At 42.0% G+C, this 25,214-nt stretch overlaps 1 protein-coding gene across 1 annotated transcript in view; it reads right to left on the bottom strand.

Annotated features, from left to right (window-relative positions):
• Positions 1-25,214, bottom strand: part of GALNT17 (polypeptide N-acetylgalactosaminyltransferase 17) — a 935,232-nt gene that overhangs the window by 445,753 nt on the left and 464,265 nt on the right. Inside the window, exons 4-5 of the mRNA XM_069757424.1 lie at positions 23,356-23,530; positions 15,980-16,177 (exon numbers count right to left, since the gene is read on the bottom strand). Coding sequence (XP_069613525.1) covers positions 15,980-16,177; positions 23,356-23,530 — 373 coding nt within the window. The remainder of the gene's footprint in view (positions 1-15,979; positions 16,178-23,355; positions 23,531-25,214) is intronic.

The raw sequence follows: 25,214 nt of genomic DNA on the forward strand, positions 1-25,214 counted from the left end.
TACTGATTTGGCTTTATTCCTAAGTCATATTGCACGACTCGTTAAAGGGTTGGTTATGACTTGTTGGATCGCTACTTCCAACAGGTGGCGCTATAGAGTTTAAGTCCTCTTTTTCTCTGAAGAGGCAATTTGCATATTATATTTCCCAGAGGAGCATTGCACAACAAATAAGCCTCCTTACCTTGACAAGCCAGAGCTGGTATATCACTCTCCATAAGGAGAAACATTACCCCTTAGACCCCAGTCTTATAGAAGAAATGTTACCACTAACATGAAGTACAATATGTCACGAACAAACACTCTCAGAATCAGTGGGATACCGTATTTTTCTGACTATAAGATGCATTTTTGTTCCCCAAATTTTTGGGGAAAGTGGGGTGGTGCGTCTTATAATCCGAATCTGTGTGATGTGCTGTGCTGTAGAGGAGGGGGAGCAGCTCTGGAGTTGTGTGAGGGGGCTGGATTGGGCTTGCTGCTGGCTACAGAGACAGCAGGAGGTCCTGTGCTCCCACTCATTAGCCTCATGTAATATTCACTGCGCCTGCTGTCCATTACCTCGGTGCTGAACCTGTGCCGAGTTGATTCACAGGAGAGCAGCGTATATTACATGTGCCTGCATCTCCCCCCCCTCCCATCATGGATATGGCCCTGTCACTCTTATATGCCCCCTCCCCTGTGCTGCTGGCCGGCACATGATAAAATAACAAACACTTAACTCACCTTCTGATGACCGCTCAGTGCTCACAGCTTCTTTGTTGTGCTTCCTGTGTCTGTGCTGACATCTGATCATGGGATCGGCACAGCACTGTGATGACATCACTGTGTGCCCAGGTCACATGATCCGATGCCTGGAAAACAGGAAGCACAACCGAGGAGCTGTGAGCACGGAGCCATCATCTGAAGGTGAGTTAAGTGTTTGTTATTTTATCATGTGTATTCCAGCAGCACAGGGGGGCATGTGTCTTCCAGCAGCACGGGGGGCATGTGTCTTCCAGCAGCATGGGGGGCATGTGTCTTCCAGCAGCACAGGGGGGCATATGTCTTCCAGCAGCACAGGGGGCATGTGTCTTCCAGCAGCACGGGGGGCATGTGTCTTCCAGCAGCACAAGGGGGCATGTGTCTTCCAGCAGCACAGGGTGGGGCATGTGTCTTCCAGCAGCACAGGGGTGGCATGTGTCTTCCAGCAGTACAGGGGGGCATGTGTCTTCCAGCAGCATAGGGGGGCATATGTCTTCCAGCAGCACAGGGGGGCATGTGTCTTCCAGCAGCACAGGGGGGCATGTGTCTTTCAGCAGCACAGGGGCATGTGTCATCCAGCAGCACAGGGTGGGGCATGTGTCTTCCAGCAGCAAAGGGGGGCATGTGTCTTCCAGCAGCACAGGGGGGATGTGTCTTCCAGCAGCACAGGGTGAATGTGTCTTCCAGCAGCAAAGGGGGGCACGTGTCTTCCAGCAGCACAGGGGGGCATGTGTCTTCCAGCAGCACGGGGGGAATGTGTCTTCCAGCAGCACAGGGGGGCATGTGTCTTCCAGCAGCACAGGGGGGCATGTGTCTTCCAGCAGCACTGGGGGCCTGTGTCTTCCAGCACCACAGGGGGGAACATGTGTCTTCCAGCAGCACAGGGGGGCATGTGTCTGCCAGTAGCACAGGGGAGGGCATGCGTCTTCCAGCAGCACAGGGGCATGTGTCTTCCAGCAGCACGGGGGGCATGTGTCTTCCAGCAGCATGGGGGGCATGTGTCTTCCAGCAGCACAGGGGGGCATATGTCTTCCAGCAGCACAGGGGGCATGTGTCTTCCAGCAGCACGGGGGGCATGTGTCTTCCAGCAGCACAAGGGGGCATGTGTCTTCCAGCAGCACAGGGTGGGGCATGTGTCTTCCAGCAGCACAGGGGTGGCATGTGTCTTCCAGCAGTACAGGGGGGCATGTGTCTTCCAGCAGCATAGGGGGGCATATGTCTTCCAGCAGCACAGGGGGGCATGTGTCTTCCAGCAGCACAGGGGGGCATGTGTCTTTCAGCAGCACAGGGGCATGTGTCATCCAGCAGCACAGGGTGGGGCATGTGTCTTCCAGCAGCAAAGGGGGGCATGTGTCTTCCAGCAGCACAGGGGGGATGTGTCTTCCAGCAGCACAGGGTGAATGTGTCTTCCAGCAGCAAAGGGGGGCACGTGTCTTCCAGCAGCACAGGGGGGCATGTGTCTTCCAGCAGCACGGGGGGAATGTGTCTTCCAGCAGCACAGGGGGGCATGTGTCTTCCAGCAGCACAGGGGGGCATGTGTCTTCCAGCAGCACTGGGGGCCTGTGTCTTCCAGCACCACAGGGGGGAACATGTGTCTTCCAGCAGCACAGGGGGGCATGTGTCTGCCAGTAGCACAGGGGAGGGCATGCGTCTTCCAGCAGCACAGGGGCATGTGTCTTCCAGCAGCACGGGGGGCATGTGTCTTCCAGCAGCATGGGGGGCATGTGTCTTCCAGCAGCACAGGGGGGCATATGTCTTCCAGCAGCACAGGGGGCATGTGTCTTCCAGCAGCACGGGGGGCATGTGTCTTCCAGCAGCACAAGGGGGCATGTGTCTTCCAGCAGCACAGGGTGGGGCATGTGTCTTCCAGCAGCACAGGGGTGGCATGTGTCTTCCAGCAGTACAGGGGGGCATGTGTCTTCCAGCAGCATAGGGGGGCATATGTCTTCCAGCAGCACAGGGGGGCATGTGTCTTCCAGCAGCACAGGGGGGCATGTGTCTTTCAGCAGCACAGGGGCATGTGTCATCCAGCAGCACAGGGTGGGGCATGTGTCTTCCAGCAGCAAAGGGGGGCATGTGTCTTCCAGCAGCACAGGGGGGATGTGTCTTCCAGCAGCACAGGGTGAATGTGTCTTCCAGCAGCAAAGGGGGGCACGTGTCTTCCAGCAGCACGGGGGGAATGTGTCTTCCAGCAGCACGGGGGGAATGTGTCTTCCAGCAGCACAGGGGGGCATGTGTCTTCCAGCAGCACAGGGGGGCATGTGTCTTCCAGCAGCACTGGGGGCCTGTGTCTTCCAGCACCACAGGGGGGAACATGTGTCTTCCAGCAGCACAGGGGGGCATGTGTCTGCCAGTAGCACAGGGGAGGGCATGCGTCTTCCAGCAGCACAGGGGGATGTGTCTTCCAGCAGCACAGGGGGGGCATGTATCTGCCAGCAGCACAGGGGGGCATATGTCTGCCAGCACACAGGGGGCATGTGTCTTCCAGCAGCACAGGGGAATGTGTCTTCCAGCAGTACAGGGGGGCATGTGTCTGCCTGCAGCAAAGGGGGGCATGTGTCTTCCAGCAGCACAGGGGGGCATGTGTCTTGCAGCAGCACAGGGTGGGCATGTGTCTTCCAGCAGCACAGGAGGGATGTGTCTTCCAGCAGCACAAGGTGGATGTGTCTTCCAGCAGCAAAGGGGGGCACGTGTCTTCCAGCAGCACAGGGGGGCATGTGTCTTCCAGCAGCACGGGGGGAATGTGTCTTCCAGCAGCACAGGGGGGCATGTGTCTTCCAGCAGCACGGGGGGAATGTGTCTTCCAGCAGCACAGGGGGGCATGTGTCTTCCAGCAGCACAGGGGGCATGTGTCTTCCAGCGGCACAGGGGGGCATGTGTCTTCCAGCAGCACTGGGGGCATGTGTCTTCCAGCACCACAGGGGGGAACATGTGTCTTCCAGCAGCACAGGGGTGCATGTGTCTTCCAGCAGCACAGGGGGGCATGTGTCTGCCAGCAGCACAGGGGAGGGCATGTGTCTTCCAGCAGCACAGGGGGATGTGTCTTCCAGCAGCACAGGGGGGGATGTATCTGCCAGCAGCACAGGGGGGCATATGTCTGCCAGCACACAGGGGGCATGTGTCTTCCAGCAGCACAGGGGAATGTGTCTTCCAGCAGTACAGGGGGGCATGTGTCTGCCTGCAGCAAAGGGGGGCATGTGTCTTCCAGCAGCACAGGGGGGCATGTGTCTTGCAGCAGCACAGGGTGGGCATGTGTCTTCCAGCAGCACAGGGGGGCATGTTTCTTCCAGCAGCACAGGGGGCATGTGTCTGTCAGCAGCACGGGGGGGGGGCATGTGTCTGCCAGCAGCACAGGGGGGCATGTGTCTTCCAACAGCACGGGGAGGCATGTGTCTTCCAGCAGCACAGGGAGGCATATGTCTGCCAGCACACAGGGGGGCATGTGTCTTCCAGCAGCACTGAGGGATGTGTCTTCCAGCATCACAGGGGGGGCATATGTCTGCCTGCAGCAAAGGGGGCATGTGTCTTCCAGCAGCACAGGGGGGCATGTGACTTCCAGCAGCACAGGGTGGGCATGTGTCTTCCAGCAGCACAGGGGGGCATGTTTCTTCCAGCAGCACAGGAGACATATGTCTGCCAGCAGCACGGGGGGACATGTGTCTGCCAGCAGCACAGGGGGACATATAGTGACCGGGGGGCATGTGCCTGCCAACGGCACAAGGGGGCATATAGTGACCCGGGGGAAGGGCATGTGTCTGACAGCAGCACAGGGGGCATGTACCAGCACAAGGATGGGGGTTTTATAGATACCAGGATGAGGGACATATGATTTGTAAGACGGACACTGGTATTATAAGACAGACCCCCATTTAACATAAAAAAATAAAAATATTTTTTTCTTTTTTTCTTCACTAAATTTGTGGGTGCGTCTTATGGTCTGGTGCATCTTATAGTCCGAAAAATACGGTACATTGAAGCATTCTCATAAAGTGACAGTGGTCAGAACTGTAAAAATTGTCTTGGTCATTAAGGTCAAAATTGGCTCAGTCGCTAAGGGGTTAGATTGTAACAGTTTGTATGTCATTTACGTATTGCAATGTCAATGTAAATTGCAATATGTGGAACGGACCACTATGACAAAACATTTCAGGAAGTATAAAGACAGGTCTAATATAAAAATGGTATTATTAATCCTAGTTTGTCGGGGCATTTTTTTCATGTGCATGAAAAAAACAGCCAATCTAGAACTTATTATACCGGCTAGCCATACTAATACATAGCAAAGATTAGTGAATAGGAAAAGTTTCTGTTTTTTTAAATTGTCCAGATTAGTTCCTGAAGGATTTAATGAATGTATAGACCATACAGGCTGAATAAGGATACATTGATATCTGTTTGTTATTGCTAATCACTCTACTTAATATTTGGTGTACATTTTTATATTGATATGTGATTGCATGGTAAGGGTTTAATAATTAATTAAGCTAAATACTTACACCTCATCTATGTGCTTGTAAGAATGTAATTTCAATCTGTATGTTTTTACCTTTATTTGTAACTTATGAAGAGAGTGGTCCACTCTAAAAATGCATTGTTTTATTAATAAAAACAGAGTTCTATACTATATCTGGGGAGACAGCGCCTTCAGATAGTCAATTTTTTACTTCCTATTCTTTTAGGGTTATTTTTTTAATCCCTACTGGGATTGACAACGAGTGCTGCAGTCTGCCTTTACCAGAGTTTTCTTAGTGATTGCACAACTCATCCAGGTGAGTCTGTTCATCATTTGGCTCAACTTTGTCAGTCTGAGTGGGCTCACACATGGGAGCACCCCTGTTTCTTTTTTGTTACAAACTATAGATGTGGTACTCCTACACTCATAAAAGTACAGCACAGTGCAAAGTCTACCAAAAATTACAAGCTGGGCCATCCATACACCCTTAAAGACCCCAACTGTAGTACTTATTTTAAACATTCAAACAAAGTATAGTTGTGGTACTCCTACACTCATAACAGTTTCTTTTTTGTTACAAAGTATAGATGTGGTACTCCTACACTCATAAAAGTTCTGCACAGTGCAAACTCTGCCAAAAATTACAAGCTGGGCCTTCCATACACCCTTAAAGACCCCAATTGTAGTACTTAATTCAAACATTCGCACAAAGTATAGTTGTGGTACGCCTACACTCATAAAAGTTCTGCACAGTGCAGAGTCTACCAAAAATTACAAGCAGGGTCATCCATACACCCTTAAAGGCACCAACTGTGGTATATCATTCAAATATTGTGAGCAAATTGTAATTGTGGTACTCATACACTCTAAAGGCTCTGCACACAGTGCAAAGCCACAAAAAATTATAAGTAAGCTCATCCTTAGGCCTTTGAAGTCAACAAACGGAGGGGCTCATTATCCCCTTTATGACCTATGATATATAGGTACGTCGTAGCTCGCCTCCCCATGTTTGATGCGAGTTCTCGCAATGAGCCCGCAACTTTTCCTGCACTTGTCAGCTGATTTCATCAGCTGATACTGTATGTGCCCCTAATATAAAAGGATCGTTGCACTTCACTCAGTATAAAATTGGTGCTCAGAAAATCAGATACCAATCCCTTTAGATAAGTGAAAAAAAGATCGGGCACTCTTTTCTTTTGTAGCTTCAATAGAATATTTATTAAGGGTAGAAAAATCCAAATATGACTTTTCGGTCTTCAACTCAGACATTCTTCAGACTTGGCAAACAATATACATATAGAAAAGAAATATTATATTTATCGTCATAACACCTTACGGTATACAAAAAATAGAAAAATAATGTATACAATCTGGAATAATAAGTGGCATAGTATATATCAGACAAACGGATCAAAATAGCATACAAGCAAAAGGGATTCATAGAAGCCCCAATCTATTCAAAATAGTACAAGACACAATATAGGTAAACATATGTTTACATGCAAAAGTATAACAATGAGAGAGGGTCCTCACTTAAATATTGAAGACTAAAAACACTTTATATGCTGCTGTCATCTGGTGGTGTAGAAAAGCTGGGGCTAACCCAAGCTTTGTTCATTTTTATCTAAGCGCGCCTGTCAGCACTTTCTTTTGACAGGTAAAAAGCGTCTGTCTGTTTGACCCATAAGGTGGCACTAAAAACTCGCTCAGACAAGAAGCTAGCTAGTTGTACTTCAGCAAAACAGCTCCAAGGCAAAGAGGGACAACTCATGGCAGATGTCCAGCTTCAAGACCCAATAGCTGAATGTCTCAGAGAAATGCTGGTTTCATTTGCTAGGTATTTTTGACCACTATTAAAAACTTTTTCATCCTTGTCAAAAGTACCCAGTCATCAAGGCCTTGAAGCCCTATAAAGCCAAAATCAAGGTATTGGTTATTTGAACAAAGTTTAATGGGAACCTGTCACCCCCAAAATCGAGGGTGAGCTAAGCCCACCGGCTTCAGGGGCTTATCTACAGCATTCTGTAATGCTGTAGATAAGCCCCCGATGTATTCTAAAAGATGAGAAAAAGAGGTTAGATTATACTCACCTGGGCGGGCGGCCCGATCCGGTGAGCGTCGCAGTCCGGTCCGGGGCCTCCCATCTTCATGGGATGATGTCCTCTTCTGGTCTTCATGCTGCGGCTCTGGGGCAGGCGTACTTTGTCTGCTCTGATGAGGGCAGAGCAAAGTACTGCAGTGCGCAGGCGCCAGGAAAGGTCAGAGAGGCCTGGCACCTGCGCACTGCAGTACTTTGCTCTGCCCTCAACATGGCAGACAAAGTACGCCTGCACCACAACCGCAGCATTAAGACCAGAAGAGGACGTCATCTGATGAAGATGGGAGGCACCGGACCACGACACCCATCGAACCGGACTGGGACCGGGACCGTCCCGGGACTGGGACTACCCCTGGGTGAGTATAATCTAACCTCTTTTCCTTATCTTTTTTGATACATCGGGAGCTTATCTACAGCATTCCAGAACAATTCCCTGATGCTGGTGGGCTTAGGTCACCCTCGATTTTGGGGGTGACAGGTTCAATTTAAAGTATCTTACCATCTTCAAAAGAGACTAATACTTTATTTCACCAGATTCCATCTACCATAAAGTAGAGGAAAATATCCATGGATGATAAAATATTATCAGTTCAACTACTTTTTCCCATAGATCCATTGACAATTGTTTTGCTTTCTCCATGACTCACAATGCAGAAATGTCAGTGGCTGGATGAAAGATGCAAGAGCCTGTCTGGATCCCGGAAACACACTCAGCTTTTATTCACATACACTGATTACAAGTAAACAGGTCACAGGTGAGGATGTTACCTTCAGTAGCCATTCAAACCCACGTGTGTCAACTTCTGTTCATGTTATCAGGCCAAAATCACCAGGGTATGTGATCTTTTGATCAGGGTCATTTTGGATGTTTTGGGTTGTCATTATGATTTAATATGCAAATTGCCTGTTCAGAGAAAAAGAGGACTTGAACTCTATAGTGCCACCTATTGGAAGTAGCGATCCGACAAGTCACAATCAACCCTTTAACGAGTCATGCAACATGACTTAGGATAAGAGCCAAATCAGTATCTCAATTTGTTATGATTTAAAAAGAGAAAACACAGTAGTTTGACAATAAATGGCTTCATCCAATCACTAACCATGAGTGGAGAAAAAGTTTTGGTGTTATCATTCATATTCTCTAAGAAAGCAAAAATTCTGCTGGGGTATGTTAACTTTTGAGCACAACTGTATTTTAAAATCCATATGAAAGATATGCACATACTTAAAGTCTTGTGTATATAAGTCATTCCTTTTGTGAATACATGATTTAATACTTGATTTTTTATTCCTTAGCTACATGGGTGTTACTTTATTAGCAGTGTAGAAGGTACATGACGTATGCTTGAAAGAGAAGGAAAGAGACCCAAAACATTGCAGGTGTATCTACATACCAATCTCTGTTTCTGATTCTCCATAACCCTACCTGTGTTTGCAGCTTAGTGTTTATTTGCAAAGACTGAATGTTATTCAGAATAATTTATGAAGATATTCCATGAAGAAAAAAACAATTTATGTGGATATTATTATTATTATTATTATTTACTTTTAGTGCACTTTATATGGATATACATATGACCTTAGATGTGTTGAGGACATGCAATTATGTTTAAACATTTTATATTTTGCTTGGATATTTTCATACTTCATGGTGGCCCGATTCTAGCGCATCGGGTATTCTAGAATATGCATGTCCACTTAGTATATTGCACAGCCCACGTATTATATTGGGCAGCCACGTAGTATATTGCCCAACCACGTAGTATATTGCCCAGCTACGTAGTATATTGCCCAGCCACGTAGTATATTGCCCAGCCACGTAGTATATTGCCCAGTCATGTAGTATATTGCCCGGTACATAGTATATTGCCCTTTGACATAGTATATTGCCCAGCCATATAGTATATTGCCCAGCCACGTAGTATATTGCCCAGTCACATAGTATATTGCCCAGCCATATAGTATATTGCCCAGCCACGTAGTATATTGCCCAGTCACATAGTATATTGCCCAGTCATGTAGTATATTGCCCAGTCATGTAGTATATTGCCCAGTGACGTAGTATATTGCCCAGCCACGTATGTAACAGGTTAAAAAATAAAAAATAAACATATACTCACCTTCCGAGGGCCCATTGTAGACCTGTCGTAGTCCTGTCGTCTGTGTGTTGCACGCGGCAGCTTCCGGTCCCAGGGTTGGTATGAGCGCAGGACCTGTGATGACGTCACGGTCACATGGCCGTGACGTCATAGCAGGTCCTTCTTGCATAGCATCCTTAGCACCGGATCCTGCCACTTGCACTGCCGAGGACAGGACGCCACGTCGGAGGGTGAGAATAACCTTTTTTATTATTATTTGTAACATTAGATCTTTTTACTATTGATGCTGCATATGCAGCATCAATAGTAAAAAGTTGGTCACACAGGGTTAATAGCTGCGTAACCGGAGTGCGTTACACCGCGCTCTGGTAACGCTGGCATTAACCCTGAATGAGGGCTGACTGGATGACTGGAGGGGAGTATGGAGCGGGCACTGATTGCGGGAAGGAAACAGCGGCCATATTGCTGCCGGAGTGTGGCCATCGCTGATTGGACGTGGCAAAGGTCGTGGGGGTTTTGCCACGACCAATCAGCGACTTGGATTTCATGACAGACAGAGGCCGCGACCAATGAATATCCGTGACAGACAGACAGAAAGACAGACAGACAGAAAGACGGAAGTGACCCTTAGACAATTGTATAGTAGATATTTATAGCACATACATGGAATCTGGTGAAATAAAGCATTTGTCTGTTTATGAAAATGTTAATATAATATAAGCAATGTTTACAATCAAAAACCTTGATTTTTGTTTTTATATATGCAATGGTTTTATCATTGTTAACTGTTATAGTGAGAAGAAGCCGATCAGTATGTGAAAAAGAGGTTTTCCTACAAACAAAGTACATTTTAATTTAAAGATCTTTGAATAATGAATTCCACAATTGAACGTGTAAAAAAATCTTTCTGCGCTCAGATATGCCCCTGCTGTGTACTGTGTAATGGCCGTGTCTGACCATACAGGAACATGTTCTGATCATACCACAGCTCCTGGGCAGGGGGGCTTAGGAGACAAAAGAGAGTATATAGACAATACAGCAGGGGACCACAGTTGATTTTTTGTGGGGCAAAACATTTCATTGTATGTTTTTAAGCAGTATTTTACCTGAAAGTAATAATAATTTGAGATCAAATGCTGTCCTGTCTGTATCCTCTCTTGCTTCCTCCCCTGCCCAGGAGCTGGGGTATGATCAGACCATGTTCCTGTATGGTCAGACACAACCATTACACAGTACACAGCAGGGGCACATTTACAAGATTATCTCAGCACAGGAACGTTTTTTAAAACATCCAATTGTGGAACCTGTTATTATTCAAAGATTTATTGACTTAAATGGTGATTAAAATTAACTTTTTTCTAAGGAAAACCCCTCTAAGCTGCTTTGCTCCATGGATAAACCATTTTTTAAACAGGCCATACAGTCATTCATCAACATCAAATTTTGACAGGAGCACTATGCAGTCTGTGAGGAAGGTTAGAAAAACGAAAACTGTAGAACCTGTAATTCTTATATTTTAGTAAGTAACACAAAACCATGCCTCCTACATATTTAAATTGGCAAACTTCTTTAAGGATGTATTACAACTAAGGGAAAAGATCACTTAGGCTGTGTGCCCATGTTGCATTTTTATGCATTTCTGCCACTTTTTGCCACAGTGGAAATGCATAAAAATGCTTAAAAACGCATTGCCATGCAATCCTATGGGATTCCGCAGTTGCTGTGCCCATGCTGCAGATTTTCCTGCTGTGGAATCACATAGCGTTAAAATCCGCAGCATGTTCATTATTTCTGTGGAATCGCGGAGATTATGCAGCCATTGGATTGCATTGAAACGCTCACTTTATGCATGTGGCTATGCCCCCCATGCGTAAAGAGAGCACTTCATGTGTGGATGGTACCCAGGTCTGGAGGAGAGGAGACTCTCGTCCAGGCCCTTGGGAATCATATTTCTGTAGAAAAAAGAATTATAATTAAAAATAGGGATATACTTACCATCTGATGGACCCCGAAGTCCTCCCGGCTCTCAGCGATGCATGCGGCGGCATTGCGCGAATCACCTGGAATGACATCGTGGTCACGCGACTGTGACGTCACAAAGCAGCATCAATAGTAAAAAATTGGTCACACTTATCAAGCACTATGCTTGATAAGTGTGACCAACCTGTCAATCACTTCCAAGCAAGGTTTCAAATCACTTGGAAAACGCAAGCATTCTGCAAGCTAAAAACGCTTGCAAAACGCTTGTGTTTTGTGGGGAAACGCATGCGAATTCCGGGAGTTGCAGAAATGCTGAGGAGATGTGGGCACATAGCCTTATATGAAGACAAAATATAAAAATGTTGAGTCAATGTCATATATGGAAGGTCAATGTATTTTTCAAGTCATCAAATATTAATCTGACCATCTTGACATAAGCAACTTCAATACTGAAGCTGTAATACAGTACAAGCTTTTTAATTTATGCTTACACAATTATAATGGATTCTGGCTAATCAGGAAGGTTTGTTCAAGTAGCGTGAAGTAGGGACAGCATTCAGAACGGCAGTGGAGAATTCACGCTGTCTATTCTTTCCTTTGAAAGCAACATTGTGGCTATTTGGGAAATTCTATCCTTCTCAAAGTCAATTAGAAATAGGGAAAATGGTCACATACTTATATAGTACTGTTTATAAAGGCCAAGGATCGGCTTAGCTACAGGACTTTAAGTCTCTCAGAGACTTACTGCCACTAAAATTTACCATTTAATGCAGATCATGTATTAAACATACCAAACTCATTTGCATCAATTACAAAATGGCATCGGGTTTATAAAGGAGAGTTCATGCTGCATTTACATAGAGTAGAGCATGGCAAAAATCTTTGACCTTGCAAATAGCCTGAGATATGCTGTTCACATCAATATTCATTAGTGCCCATTACATAAATAGATCTTTTCAAATTGTTTTCATATTATTTGTGTCTAACTGCATTAAATATTTCCAAGATATTTTTTATACTTACATTGTGTGAAGAATATAAATTGTTATGCCAAAGTATGAAATATATCCATATGCTGAAAATATATAAAATATGCTTAAAACTGTCATCCTGACAGCTCGGGTAGAAACTACAAAACGTTATAAAATGCAGTTCTACTTTTCAAATAATTTTCTTAAATTCAATTATTTTAAATGTTCTTTTCATCTATTTTAGGGGAAGACATAGTAAATGCATTCTTATGATTACACTCAAATGCGAATACAACCTTTTTTGTGTTGAATTTAATCAATCGATGCATTTTTCACTGGCCAAACAGTTAATCTTTGAGTTCTAGCATTTTATTGTGTGAAGGAGATCTTTACTTTTTAAATATCTTCTCTTTCTTACAGTACACTTTCTATTTCTGAAGTCTGAGCTATTATTCTGTTTATGAAAATATTATACCAAAGGATTAAAGACGCATATACTATAGTGTGTTATTTTTTGCGCAAGTTTCAATTTAAATAGTACTATATTTTTGCCACTTTTTAGCTAAATGTCACTAAATTTTCTTACACGCATATTCATAATTAAGAGTAGATAGTTATCCATACCCTAAACTTAAACACTCTTTATCTTTATTGTAATTTTAATCAATCAATTTTGTCTTTAAGATATTAATTTTTTACATAGAAATTATTATATCATGCACCATTTTGCCCATGAAACAACTATATGAAATCTTTAACATTTTCCGAATTGTAGAAATCCATAACATAATTCAAGCTTTTGCTCAGCATATGCCAAATTCATACAGAGGAATACAATTATTGTCTCAAGTATTCGGACAGAATCAATGAAGACAAAATTATAATTGAAGTATTTTATCATTTAAGCATTCATTTTACAAGGAGTAAAGTTAGTTAGTTAGGAGTTAGAGTGCCTGTGGCTTGGTGATACAGAACTGTAGGAACCATGTGTGCCAATATACAGGCTTAGGACATAGAGCAGTGTTCCCCAACTCCAGTCCTCAAGAGCCACCAACAGGTCATGTTTTCAGGATTTCCTTAGTATTGCACAGGTGATGGAATTTGAACACACTCACAGAAATAACATGGATCCCACATAACACATCTAAAAATTTAGATAAATGTCTAATTCTATCCATGTAGATATTTAGGGACAGTAACAAATACTCCTAATACTTGAGACAACAAAAAAAAATGGAGTTCTATACGATAGTTATAAATATAAGTATATTTTATTTTTATTACATAGAAAAATTTAACCATAAGTTAACAAACAGAAGCAAGGAGACCCTAGTACAAAAACAGCCTAATCCTAGGCACGGAAATTTGTGCTATCACCATGGTATTGGTAACAAAGCACCCATATTGGTATATAAAGAGATATGGTGTATTGCCGTATATAACTGGCTAACAATAGCATATAGTAAAAAGCACCATATATCAATAAGCAGTAGTTGTTTCCATATAGACAAGTGTCACCCATACATGGAGGAAACAAAACCATTAAAATGCATATAGGAAGCAAACTATCTTACCCATGGTGTGAGTGACCGGCGCCTGGGACCCTGGATAGACCCCCCTAACGCGCGTTTCGCGTAACTTTCTCAAAGAGGGAATATATGGGATATATGGGAATATATACCAATATGGGTGCTTTGTTACCAATACCATGGTGATAGTACAAATTTCCGTGCCTGGGATTAGGATGTTTTTGTACTAGGGTCTCCTTGCTTCTGTTTGTTAAGTTATGGTTAAATTTTTCTATGTAATAAAAATAAAATATACTTATATTTATAACTACCGTATAGAACTCCATTTTTTTGTTGTCACAGGTGATGGAATTGTTGTCTGTGCAGGTGATGCAATTATCACCTGTGCAATACTAAGGAAATCCTGAAAACATGACCTGTTGGTGGCTCTTGAGGACCGGAGTTGGGGAACACTGACATAGAGTAAAAGAGATGATAATGGAAACAACTCACATATACAGTCAAGAATGTCTTTGATTTAGTCAGGCATAAATATAGTAGGTTATCTCATTATACTCTGCATATGCAGAAAGTTGCCAATCAGCGGTGTGGGCGGGGTTATATACCGCTCAGCAATCAGATAACTGGTTATCTGCAGCAGATGAAACAGTAATTTTATTAAAACAGTAGCACTACGCCCAGTATGCTATACATCACTGGAATCAGGGTTTCTAGCCCTATATCATACTACTATCAGATGGGAAAGCAAACAACTGGTGAGAGATTCCTTTTAAAGGGGTAGTTAATAAAGGACGTCTCCTATTGAAAATGTCCATCTTTTGGCCAGAGAAGAGACTTGTTGCACAGTGAATCTCTGGGACCTGGAGTACCTTTTTGCCCTTCATTACACAGACAGTAAATTGATTTGAATTCACACAGTAATGCCTTATTTCCATAATTTCCCCAACAGCTAATGACTAATTTCTTCGAATCAAGGAGAGACCATTGTAGTCTGACAAGGAGTCCTTTTAACATGTGGATATTGGTCAAAGCAAAGGACTCCTTTAAGGCTACTTTCACACATCAGGTTTTTTGTGTCAGGCTAAATCCGGCTAATGTTGTAAAGAACGGATCCGACTTTTTTTGCAAAAAACTGATGCGCCGGATCCGTTTTTTAGCCGGATCCGGTGTACCATAATGCGCATGTATTTTTTGTGGAGATAAGAGGAGAAATTATCCAGCTGAAGGGGGAGGTGGTTCAAACTTTGTGAGACTTTATTAGACAACTGAACTAAATCGTTCTTTAAAAAAGTCTTTGCATAGCAAACACTTGGCACACCAGTAAGAAGGATCTATCAATGCATTTTTGGTGTTCCTGGTTCCGGGAGGAGGGAGAGAGAGAGAGAGAGACCCCAGAACGGAACATGTCAATGATTTGCATAGAAAATACTGTGAAAACGCCGGATTCTTCTTTCACACCTCCGTTTCATCTGTTTTTGGCAGATTCCGTCACTGTGCGTTTTTTTCCGCCGGACAAAAAAATGTTGCAGTGGACATTTTGTCTGTCCGTCGGAAAAGACTATTTGCACGGATCCGGCAAAAAAACAGATGAAACATGTGGCCATCATGCACAATCTAGCGCTAATACAACTCTATGGGAAAAAAACAGATCCGGCGTAAAAAAAACCTGATCCGTTTTTTACAAAAATTGCCGGGTTGTGCCTGAAACAAAAAACCTGATGTGTGAAAGCAGCCTAAGTAGATAATTTATTATTTAATGGCCTTTGGAGCGATCTTGAGCCAATGTGACTTGATGGAGGACCGATCTGTAGGAAGATTGATCTTGTGCAAGTTTAGATAATAAAAGTAATAATAATAATTTATCTAAGATGTATCAAAACTAGTTAAACAGTAGTAATTCATCAGGTTAGTTACACTATATATTATGCCATATTTCTGAATGCTACATTTGGTTCTGAATTAATTGTCCATGCTATATTATATAGGGTTATAAAAACATAATAAAAAAGAATAAAAATAAGTCATAAAGGTAAGTCACATTAAATGTTTTCCTGTTGAATAATATAAATGACATTATATTTTCATGAATTAGTTGATTAAGCTTTACCTACCTGATTGGTAAAGATGGATCCCCTGCATCCCACCAGTCTTTTGGAGGGCTTATATACATGCACCAGAGTTCCCAGCTGTATCCATGTGCTGAATTTTCATATCTCTGAACTTCAAATGTATCTTGCTTAATATTGTCTATTGAGGGTAAAATTACTCTCTTTCGATTTTCTTGTATTCGAGACAAAACTGGCTCTGCCCTGTAAAATGAGTTGTGATTAAGATAATTTTCATAAAATATAATAGTCAGTAGCTTTGGCATACAACTACAAAAACAAAAAGAAAAGTAAACTATGTATTTTATGATAGCAAATCTAGAGGTTATGGCTTAATGATAAATAGATTTATAAACTGGACAGACATTTACTGTAAAACTCGAAAAACAGTTTTGATTCCAGCTCTGCTTTATTATGTCAATACTGAACACACCAATTCATCTCTTAAACATGTAAATTGTGAATTGCAAAATTAGTCTATGAAATATTCACTTTACTAAGATTACATATTAACATAGGTAGCAAATTAACTAGAGTTGGTGGGGATTGGGATGCACCAACCTGTTCTTTGGCCAAGTCAGTAAACTGTGGCCACAGGATGGGAGACATGAGAACTGCCTCTTACCTAATGATCAAGTTGTGTCAAGTTAGCTAATCAAAAGAAGAACTGTGGATGTAGTTACGTGAGAAGCAATTTTCATTATTCCCATCCTACGGTCACAGATTATTAAAGTGGCTGGTGGACAGGGTCATTCGGAATGATTCTTGCAAACTCTAAAATTACCATAGTAACATAGTAACATAGTTAGTAAGGCCGAAAAAAGACATTTGTCCATCCAGTTCAGCCTATATTCCATCATAATAAATCCCCAGATCTACATCCTTCTACAGAACCTAATAATTGTATGATACAATATTGTTCTGCTCCAGGAAGACATCCAGGCCTCTCTTGAACCCCTCGACTGAGTTCGCCATCACCACCTCCTCAGGCAAGCAATTCCAGATTCTCACTGCCCTAACAGTAAAGAATCCTCTTCTATGTTGGTGGAAAAACCTTCTCTCCTCCAGACGCAAAGAATGCCCCCTTGTGCCCGTCACCTTCCTTGGTATAAACAGATCCTCAGCGAGATATTTGTATTGTCCCCTTATATACTTATACATGGTTATTAGATCGCCCCTCAGTCGTCTTTTTTCTAGACTAAATAATCCTAATTTCGCTAATCTATCTGGGTATTGTAGTTCTCCCATCCCCTTTATTAATTTTGTTGCCCTCCTTTGTACTCTCTCTAGTTCCATTATATCCTTCCTGAGCACCGGTGCCCAAAACTGGACACAGTACTCCATGTGCGGTCTAACTAGGGATTTGTACAGAGGCAGTATAATCATCATGTGTATCCAGACCTCTTTTAATGCACCCCATGATCCTGTTTGCCTTGGCAGCTGCTGCCTGGCACTGGCTGCTCCAGGTAAGTTTATCATTAACTAGGATCCCCAAGTCCTTCTCCCTGTCAGATTTACCCAGTGGTTTCCCATTCAGTGTGTAATGGTGATATTGATTCCTTCTTCCCATGTGTATAACCTTACATTTATCATTGTTAAACCTCATCTGCCACCTTTCAGCCCAAGTTTCCAACTTATCCAGATCCATCTGTAGCAGAATACTATCTTCTCTTGTATTAACTGATTTACATAGTTTTGTATCATCTGCAAATATCGATATTTTACTGTGTAAACCTTCTACCAGATCATTAATGAATATGTTAAAGAGAACAGGTCCCAATACTGACCCCTGCGGTACCCCACTGGTCACAGCGACCCAGTTAGAGACTATACCATTTATAACCACCCTCTGCTTTCTATCACTAAGCCAGTTACTAACCCATTTACACACATTTTCCCCCAGACCAAGCATTCTCATTTTGTGTACCAACCTCTTGTGCGGAACGGTATCAAACGCTTTGGAAAAATCGAGATAGACCACGTCCAATGACTCCCCGTGGTCCAGCCTATAGCTTACCTCTTCATAAAAACTGATTAGATTGGTTTGACAGGAGCGATTTCTCATAAACCCATGCTGATATGGAGTTAAACAGTTATTCTCATTGAGATAATCCAGAATAACATCCCTCAGAAACCCTTCAAATATTTTACCAACAATAGAGGTTAGACTTACTGGCCTATAATTTCCAGGTTCACTTTTAGAGCCCTTTTTGAATATTGGCACCACATATGCTATGCGCCAGTCCTGCGGAACAGACCCTGTCGCTATAGAGTCCCTAAAAATAAGAAATAATGGTTTATCTATTACATTACTTAGTTCTCTTAGTACTCGTGGGTGTATGCCATCCGGACCCGGAGATTTATCTATTTTGATCTTATTTAGCCGGTTTCGCACCTCTTCTTGGGTTAGATTGGTGACCCTTAATATAGGGTTTTCATTGTTTCTTGGAATTTCACCTAGCATTTCATTTTCCACCGTGAATACCGTGGAGAAGAAGGTGTTTAATATATTAGCTTTTTCCTCGTCATCTACAACCATTCTTTCCTCACTATTTTTTAAGGGGCCTACATTTTCAGTTTTTATTCTTTTACTATTGATATAGTTGAAGAACAGTTTGGGATTAGTTTTACTCTCCTTAGCAATGTGCTTCTCTGTTTCCTTATTGGCAGCTTTAATTAGTTTTTTAGATAAAGTATTTTTCTCCCTATAGTTTTTTAGAGCTTCAATGGTGCCATCCTGCTTTAGTAGTGCAAATGCTTTCTTTTTACTGTTAATTGCCTGTCTTACTTCTTTGTTTAGCCACATTGGGTTTTTCCTATTTCTAGTCCTTTTATTCCCACAAGGTATAAACCGCTTACACTGCCTATTTAGGATGTTCTTAAACATTTCCCATTTATTATCTGTATTCTTATTTCTGAGGATATTGTCCCAGTCTACCAGATTAAGGGCATCTCTAAGCTGGTCAAACTTTGCCTTCCTAAAGTTCAGTGTTTTTGTGACCAATATCCAACTATTGGTAAAATTGGTTGTGAAACTTATATGCATAGTATTCACACATTTCCAATTAATGCAAAATGTTATGTTCTTCTGAATCAACCACCATAGTGTAAAAATATAGTTTTCATGTCATTAACCTCAAAATTATACCAAAAAGAATAGTCTGGGAAAAAGTTTCAACTGCTGTGTTTTGATCCAGGTCAGAGGCCTCTCACCCAACTTAATCAGATCTCAAACTTTGCACTGATGAGGGGCAGCACCCCAAAACACAGTGTGTGCAAATTGAGATTCTGGTTTTGGCTTTTATTCTAAGTCATATGACAAGGCTCGATAAATGCTCGATATTGACTTTTAGGATTGCTACGTCCTATAGCTGGCACTAGCATTCTGGTCCTCTTCCTCGCTGAAGAGACAATTTGCATATTTCCCACAGGACCATTGTGGCTTAAAAGTCTCCTCATCTTGGCATGCTTGACTTGCCTTGTGCATGGCATAGAAATTTTTTAAAAAAACAAGGAGATATTATATTACCTACTGGGCGTCTCCTTATCACAAAAAATAAAAAATATGACAATTCACAGATGGAAAATAAAAACTAGAGATGTAGGTTCTTGACTAGTTAAAATTTTAATACCAAAATAGATGCATATATAAAGATACACAAGTGGAAGCACAATAATATTTATGCTTATAATTAGCAGCAATGACGTTACAAAAGAAATGTACTGTATTTTATTGATCAATTAGCGCAAAAATTTCCACATTCCACAGAAATAATTTTTTTGACTTTCCAATTAGGAAATACTTGGGTAATCCATCTGGAACCTTTATTAAAAGAACAAATCATGTCCAAATAGCACAGTAGCTAACAAAATATTCACACTCTAGCACATGTTATAAAACTTACTTCACATTAATGAAATCCATTGGAAACTTTCAGCTCCTTTGTAACTGTTCCATTTAGATTTCAATAACATTTATTCATTTAGTAAGATTTCTATTTGAGTTTACAGTTTTTTATCCAAGTTCTCTTTAAAAGGATCCTGTCACCAGGTTTTCCCAATATTGACTAAGGTCACCATTTTACCGCATATGTTATAGTAGGCTAGCAACCTGCATGCAAGCCCCCAGCCCCCTCTGCATATCCCAAAAAATATCTTTTATAATCCCATCATATGGTACGGTCCAATGAGCATCTCTGGTCTTGCTCTGTGCCTCTTCAGTCCCATTAGTTTTTTGCTCTGCTTCATGTGGATGATGATTAGTACTGCAATGTGCTTGTGTTGGGAGAAGACATTAAAGCATTGATGACCCGGAGTAGCTCCAAAGCAATGTTCACCTGCACAGGAGTGAAATTTGGGGCATCCACATGAAGAATGCATCATACACATGATGCATCATACACAGCAGGACAGCGATTGAGGAGAGAAAGACTCAACCATGCCATATGAAAGGATTATAAAGGGTATTGTATTGAACATGCAGAGGGACTTTTGGACTTATGTGCAGGTGGCTAGCCTGTTGCAAAAGAGACAATCAGGGAGAAAAGGCCATGATCACAATTGATCACAGAACTACAAGTACTGGAGTAGCATTTCTTACATAAAAAACAGCACTTTTCATTGAATCAAATGCCTGTGACCACACTCTGTCCTGCCCTGGGCCAAACCCAGATCTGCTCATTTCAGTGGATATGATCCGAAATGGAAAGAAAATGCCAAAAGCACTGAGAAATAAACTGCATCTTTTCAAAGTTTTTATGCTAGTTATGTGGTGAAAAACGTTGATGAATTGGCCACTATGCACACATCACAGTGGGACTTAGGGAACCCAGAATAAAAAATGAGTATTTCTCCGCCAGTTGGGTGTTTAGCTACAGTACATGCCTGTTAGGTTGATGGAGCTAAAGTTCGAAAGAAATTGTTTGTTTATGGTCAAGCTGCGACAAAGTTGGAAAGATGTAGAACATTTTGAGGGGGCAGTAAAAATTCCAGTGCAATGCTGTAAAACCAGAAAGTGAAGCTGCTAGAACTACAAACATTGGGACTAAACTTAACCAACTGTAGCTTAGTTGGGGTTTTACAATTAAACTTGCTGCTCCATACCTCTTTAAGGTCCTCACCTCCAACACTTCATTACTTGACTTGTTTTATTTTATACTATCTGTGACCTGGTGAAATCATACTACTGAGGATTACTGTAAGGTGCCTCAGTCATGAAGGCAACTTTTTAGTCTGCACATGATTTCTGAAGCTCATTTAATGATTTGTGTATAGTGCACATATCTTATGAACCATTTCTTTATACTTATTTTTACTTTAATAAAAAGATTGACTCTTTTCAGTTAATTTCATCCCGGTGGACAGTTTCATATTAAAGAAACAAACTGCCCTATATTCACCTTTCCCAGGCCTCCATCAAGACTTAATCCCTGCTCCCAATGATTGACATTGGCTGTGTCGCTAACATCGGATCAATCAGTGAGCTTATTATCTGACCATGTAGAAAGAAGTCCAAGCACAGAGCTGCTGAGCTCACTGATTGCCTGCCGCACTGTAGACGAAGACCGGAGCAGCAGTTAATTATAAGTTGTTCTTAAGTCAGCATACGGAATATCTAAAAAAGTAATTATATCACAGGAGCATTATCACTATTTTTCTTCAAGCAGTCTCAGCTTTGTGGGGTTGATGGAAGTGGAATTTTAATTAGGATGTTTGTAAAAAAAAGACTAGTGAGGTTTTCACTTGAGTTCCCTTTAACCCCTTCATGACCTTGGGATTTTCCGTTTTTCCGTGTTCGATTTTCGCTCCCCTCCTTCCCAGAGCCATAACGTTTTTATTTTTCTGTCAATACAGCCATGTGAGGGCTTATTTTTTGCGGGACAAGTTGTACTTTTGAACAACATCATTGGCTTTACCATGTCGTGTACTAGAAAATTAGAAAAAAATTCCAAGTGGCGATACAAAATATGTATAGGTTTGATTTTTTTTTATTGTTTTATTTTGAATGGGTCAAAAGGGGGGTGATTTAAACTTTTATATTTTTTTTATTTATTTCATATTTTTTTAAACATTTTTTTTTTACTTTTGCCATGCTTCAATAGCCTCCATGGGAGGCTACAAGCTGGCATAGCCTGATCGGCTCTGCTAAATAGCAGCAATCATCAGATCACTCGTGTGTAGCTGAATTGCAGACTTGCTATGAGCGCCGACCACAGGGTGGCGCTCACAGCACACCAGCATCAGTAACCATAGAGGTCTCAAGGAGGCCTCTGGTTACTATGCCGATACATCGCTGACCCCGATCATGTGATGGGGTCGTCGATGCGGGCATTTCCTGCCTCACGGCCGGAAGCGGTAGTTAAATGCCGCTGTCAGCGTTTGACAGCATTTAACTAGTAAATAGTGGCAGGTGGATCGCGATTCCACTCGCTGCTATTGCATGCACATGTCAGGTGTTCAAAACATGACATGTCGCGGCTTCGATGTGGGGCTCACTGCTGGAGCCCATATCAAAGCAGGGGATCTGACCTCGGACGTACTATCCCATCCGAGATCGGAAATGGGTTAATAATACCTTTGGACTACATAATTGCATAATTGCAGGTCAGTTTTAGCATTTAGATAAACAAAAAACACACATGGGATTGCACTTTTTTTGCAATTTCACCACACTTGGAATTTTTTTCCCATTTTCTAGTACACAAAATGGTAAAACCAATGATGTTGTTCAAAAGTACAACTTGTCCCACAAGAAATAAGCCTTCACATGGCCATATTGATGGAAAAATAAAAACGTTATGGCTCTGGGAAGGAGGGGAGCGAAAAATTAACATGGAAAAGCGGAAAATCCCAAGGTCCTGAAGGGGTTAAACGAGGTCTTGATTCAACGCGTTTCTGAGTTTCAAAGAATTCCTTCATAATGAAGTACCAAGATGAAGGAGTTCTTTGAAACTCAGAAACATGTTGAATAAGGTCACTTTTATTAATACCTTTGGACTACATGATTCAGCAGCGCAGAATTTGACCATATTCTTCTACATTGTATTCTTAACGGCTGGTCCCTTGTGGATCCATGGATCTGAGGCAGCGAATCTCTCCAATGCTTGTCTTAAGCTATGTCTGGTGAGTGCTTTTACCTTGCATTGACTGCTTAATCTCGAATAAAACCCTATTGCGCTATTTTCCTACCAAAAGTTTTTATAGTAAATAATTATGATGAAATTTTCAGCCAACTGCACGATACGTTTTAAATTTCTTACAGATGAAAATATCTTGGCACAGAAATAACATTTTATATTTTACTGTTTAATGTTTATCTACCTTGGCTACTATATTTCCTGTAAGATGAATATCATTACAAAATATTTATTCTGTTTACCTACCAGCCAGCTGTAAATTCAACATGTGCATCAAAAAATCCAGTGATTTGTCCAGTTGCAACTTTCCAGCCTTCAATCCGAGCTCTAATTAATCCTTCTCTTTTATGATTTCGGACTACTTTAACTAGACCAGGATATCTCTTGTGAACATATTCTTCTAAAGGACCTTTTAGCTCCTCTGGGGAGAAAAGTAACAAAATCTTAAAGTTTATAAGCATACACATATCATAAATATATAAACAGAAAAAAAGTTGAACATTTTCTCAAATATGTTTTTTTAATTAATTATATTGAACAAATGTCTAGCCAAAATTTCAAGAAAATGAGTAGAGCAGATGTAGCAGAACAGAGTTTGACATTTGGAATATTGTTTCTTGAAATTACATTGAATCTATTATTTTCCTATTATCTTAACCCCTTTCCGACATCTGTCGTGTATGGATGGCACACGCCATAAAAAATAAATAAAAAACAAGGCAAAAAAAAGGTGCTTTATCATCTTACTGCTGAAAAAAATTGGAATAAAACACAATCAAAAAGACGAATGAAAGTAAAAATGGTATCTCTGAAAACATCATTTTGTCTAGCAAAAAACAATCTGTCATATACTGTACACACATGGTCAAAATTGTTGGTACCCCTCGTTTAAAGACAGAAAAACCCACAATGGTCACATAAATAACTTAAATTTTACAAAAGTAATAATATATAAAAATATTTATGAAAATGAACAGATATTGCTTTTCAACCATCTTTTTCGACAGAATTAAAAAAAAAAAAAAACTCATGAAATAGGCCTGGACAGAAATGATGCTACCCTTAACTTAAAATTTAGTTGCACAACCTTTTGACACAATCACTGCAATCAAATCATTCCTGTAACTGTCAATGAGAGTTCTACACCTCTCAACAGGTATTTTGGCCCACTTCTCAAGCTCAAACTGCTCCAGTCGTCTTGTGTGTTTTGGGTAAATATCCTGTTGCAAGACCCATGACCTGCCATTGAAACTAATAGGGTTGAGCGACCTTTACTTTTATAGGATCGGGTCGGGTTTCACGAAACCCGACTTTTTCAAAAGTCGGGTCGAGTGAAATCGGCCGATCCTATAAAAAAGTCGGGGTCGGGGTCGGCCGAAACTCGAAACCCAATGCAGTGCATTGGGTTTCCATGGTTCCCAGGGTCTGAAGGAGCGGAAACTCTCCTTCAGGCCCTGCGATCCATATTTTAGTGTAAAATAAAGAATTAAAATAAAAAATATCGCAATACTTACCCTCTGACGCGCCCTGGTACTAACCGGGAACCTTCCTTCCTTAGAATCAGCCTTCCAGGACCTTGCGGTGACGTCGTGGTGACGTCGCGGCTTGTGATTGGCCACGCGGCCGCCCATGTGACCGCTCGCGCGACCAATCACAAGCCGCGACGTCACCGAAGGTCCTGGAAGGGCTGATTCTTAGGAAGGAAGGCTGCCGGAAAGAAGCAGGGCGCGTCCGAGGGTGAGTATTGTTATGTTTGCTAATGACAGGTGTTATGAAGGCAATCCAGAAACACAGTGTGCTTAGCGATCAGAGCGCACACAGTGATCTGACAAATACCCAAAAATACAAGAACGAGCTCTGAGACGTGGAAACTCTGTAGACTGCACACCTCATCCTATCCTAAACACAACTAAAAGCGGCTGTGGATTGCGCCTAACAACTACCTAGGCAACTCGGCACAGCCTAAGAAACTGGCTAGCCTGAAGATAGAAAAATAGGCCTGACTTGCCCCAGAGAAATTCCCCAAAGGAAAAGGCAGCCCCCCACATATAATGACTGTGAATAAGATGAAAAGACAAAACATAGGGATGAAATAGATTCAGCAA

The sequence above is a fragment of the Ranitomeya imitator genome, chromosome 3, assembly GCF_032444005.1.
Source record: "Ranitomeya imitator isolate aRanImi1 chromosome 3, aRanImi1.pri, whole genome shotgun sequence".
NCBI lineage: Eukaryota > Metazoa > Chordata > Amphibia > Anura > Dendrobatidae > Ranitomeya > Ranitomeya imitator.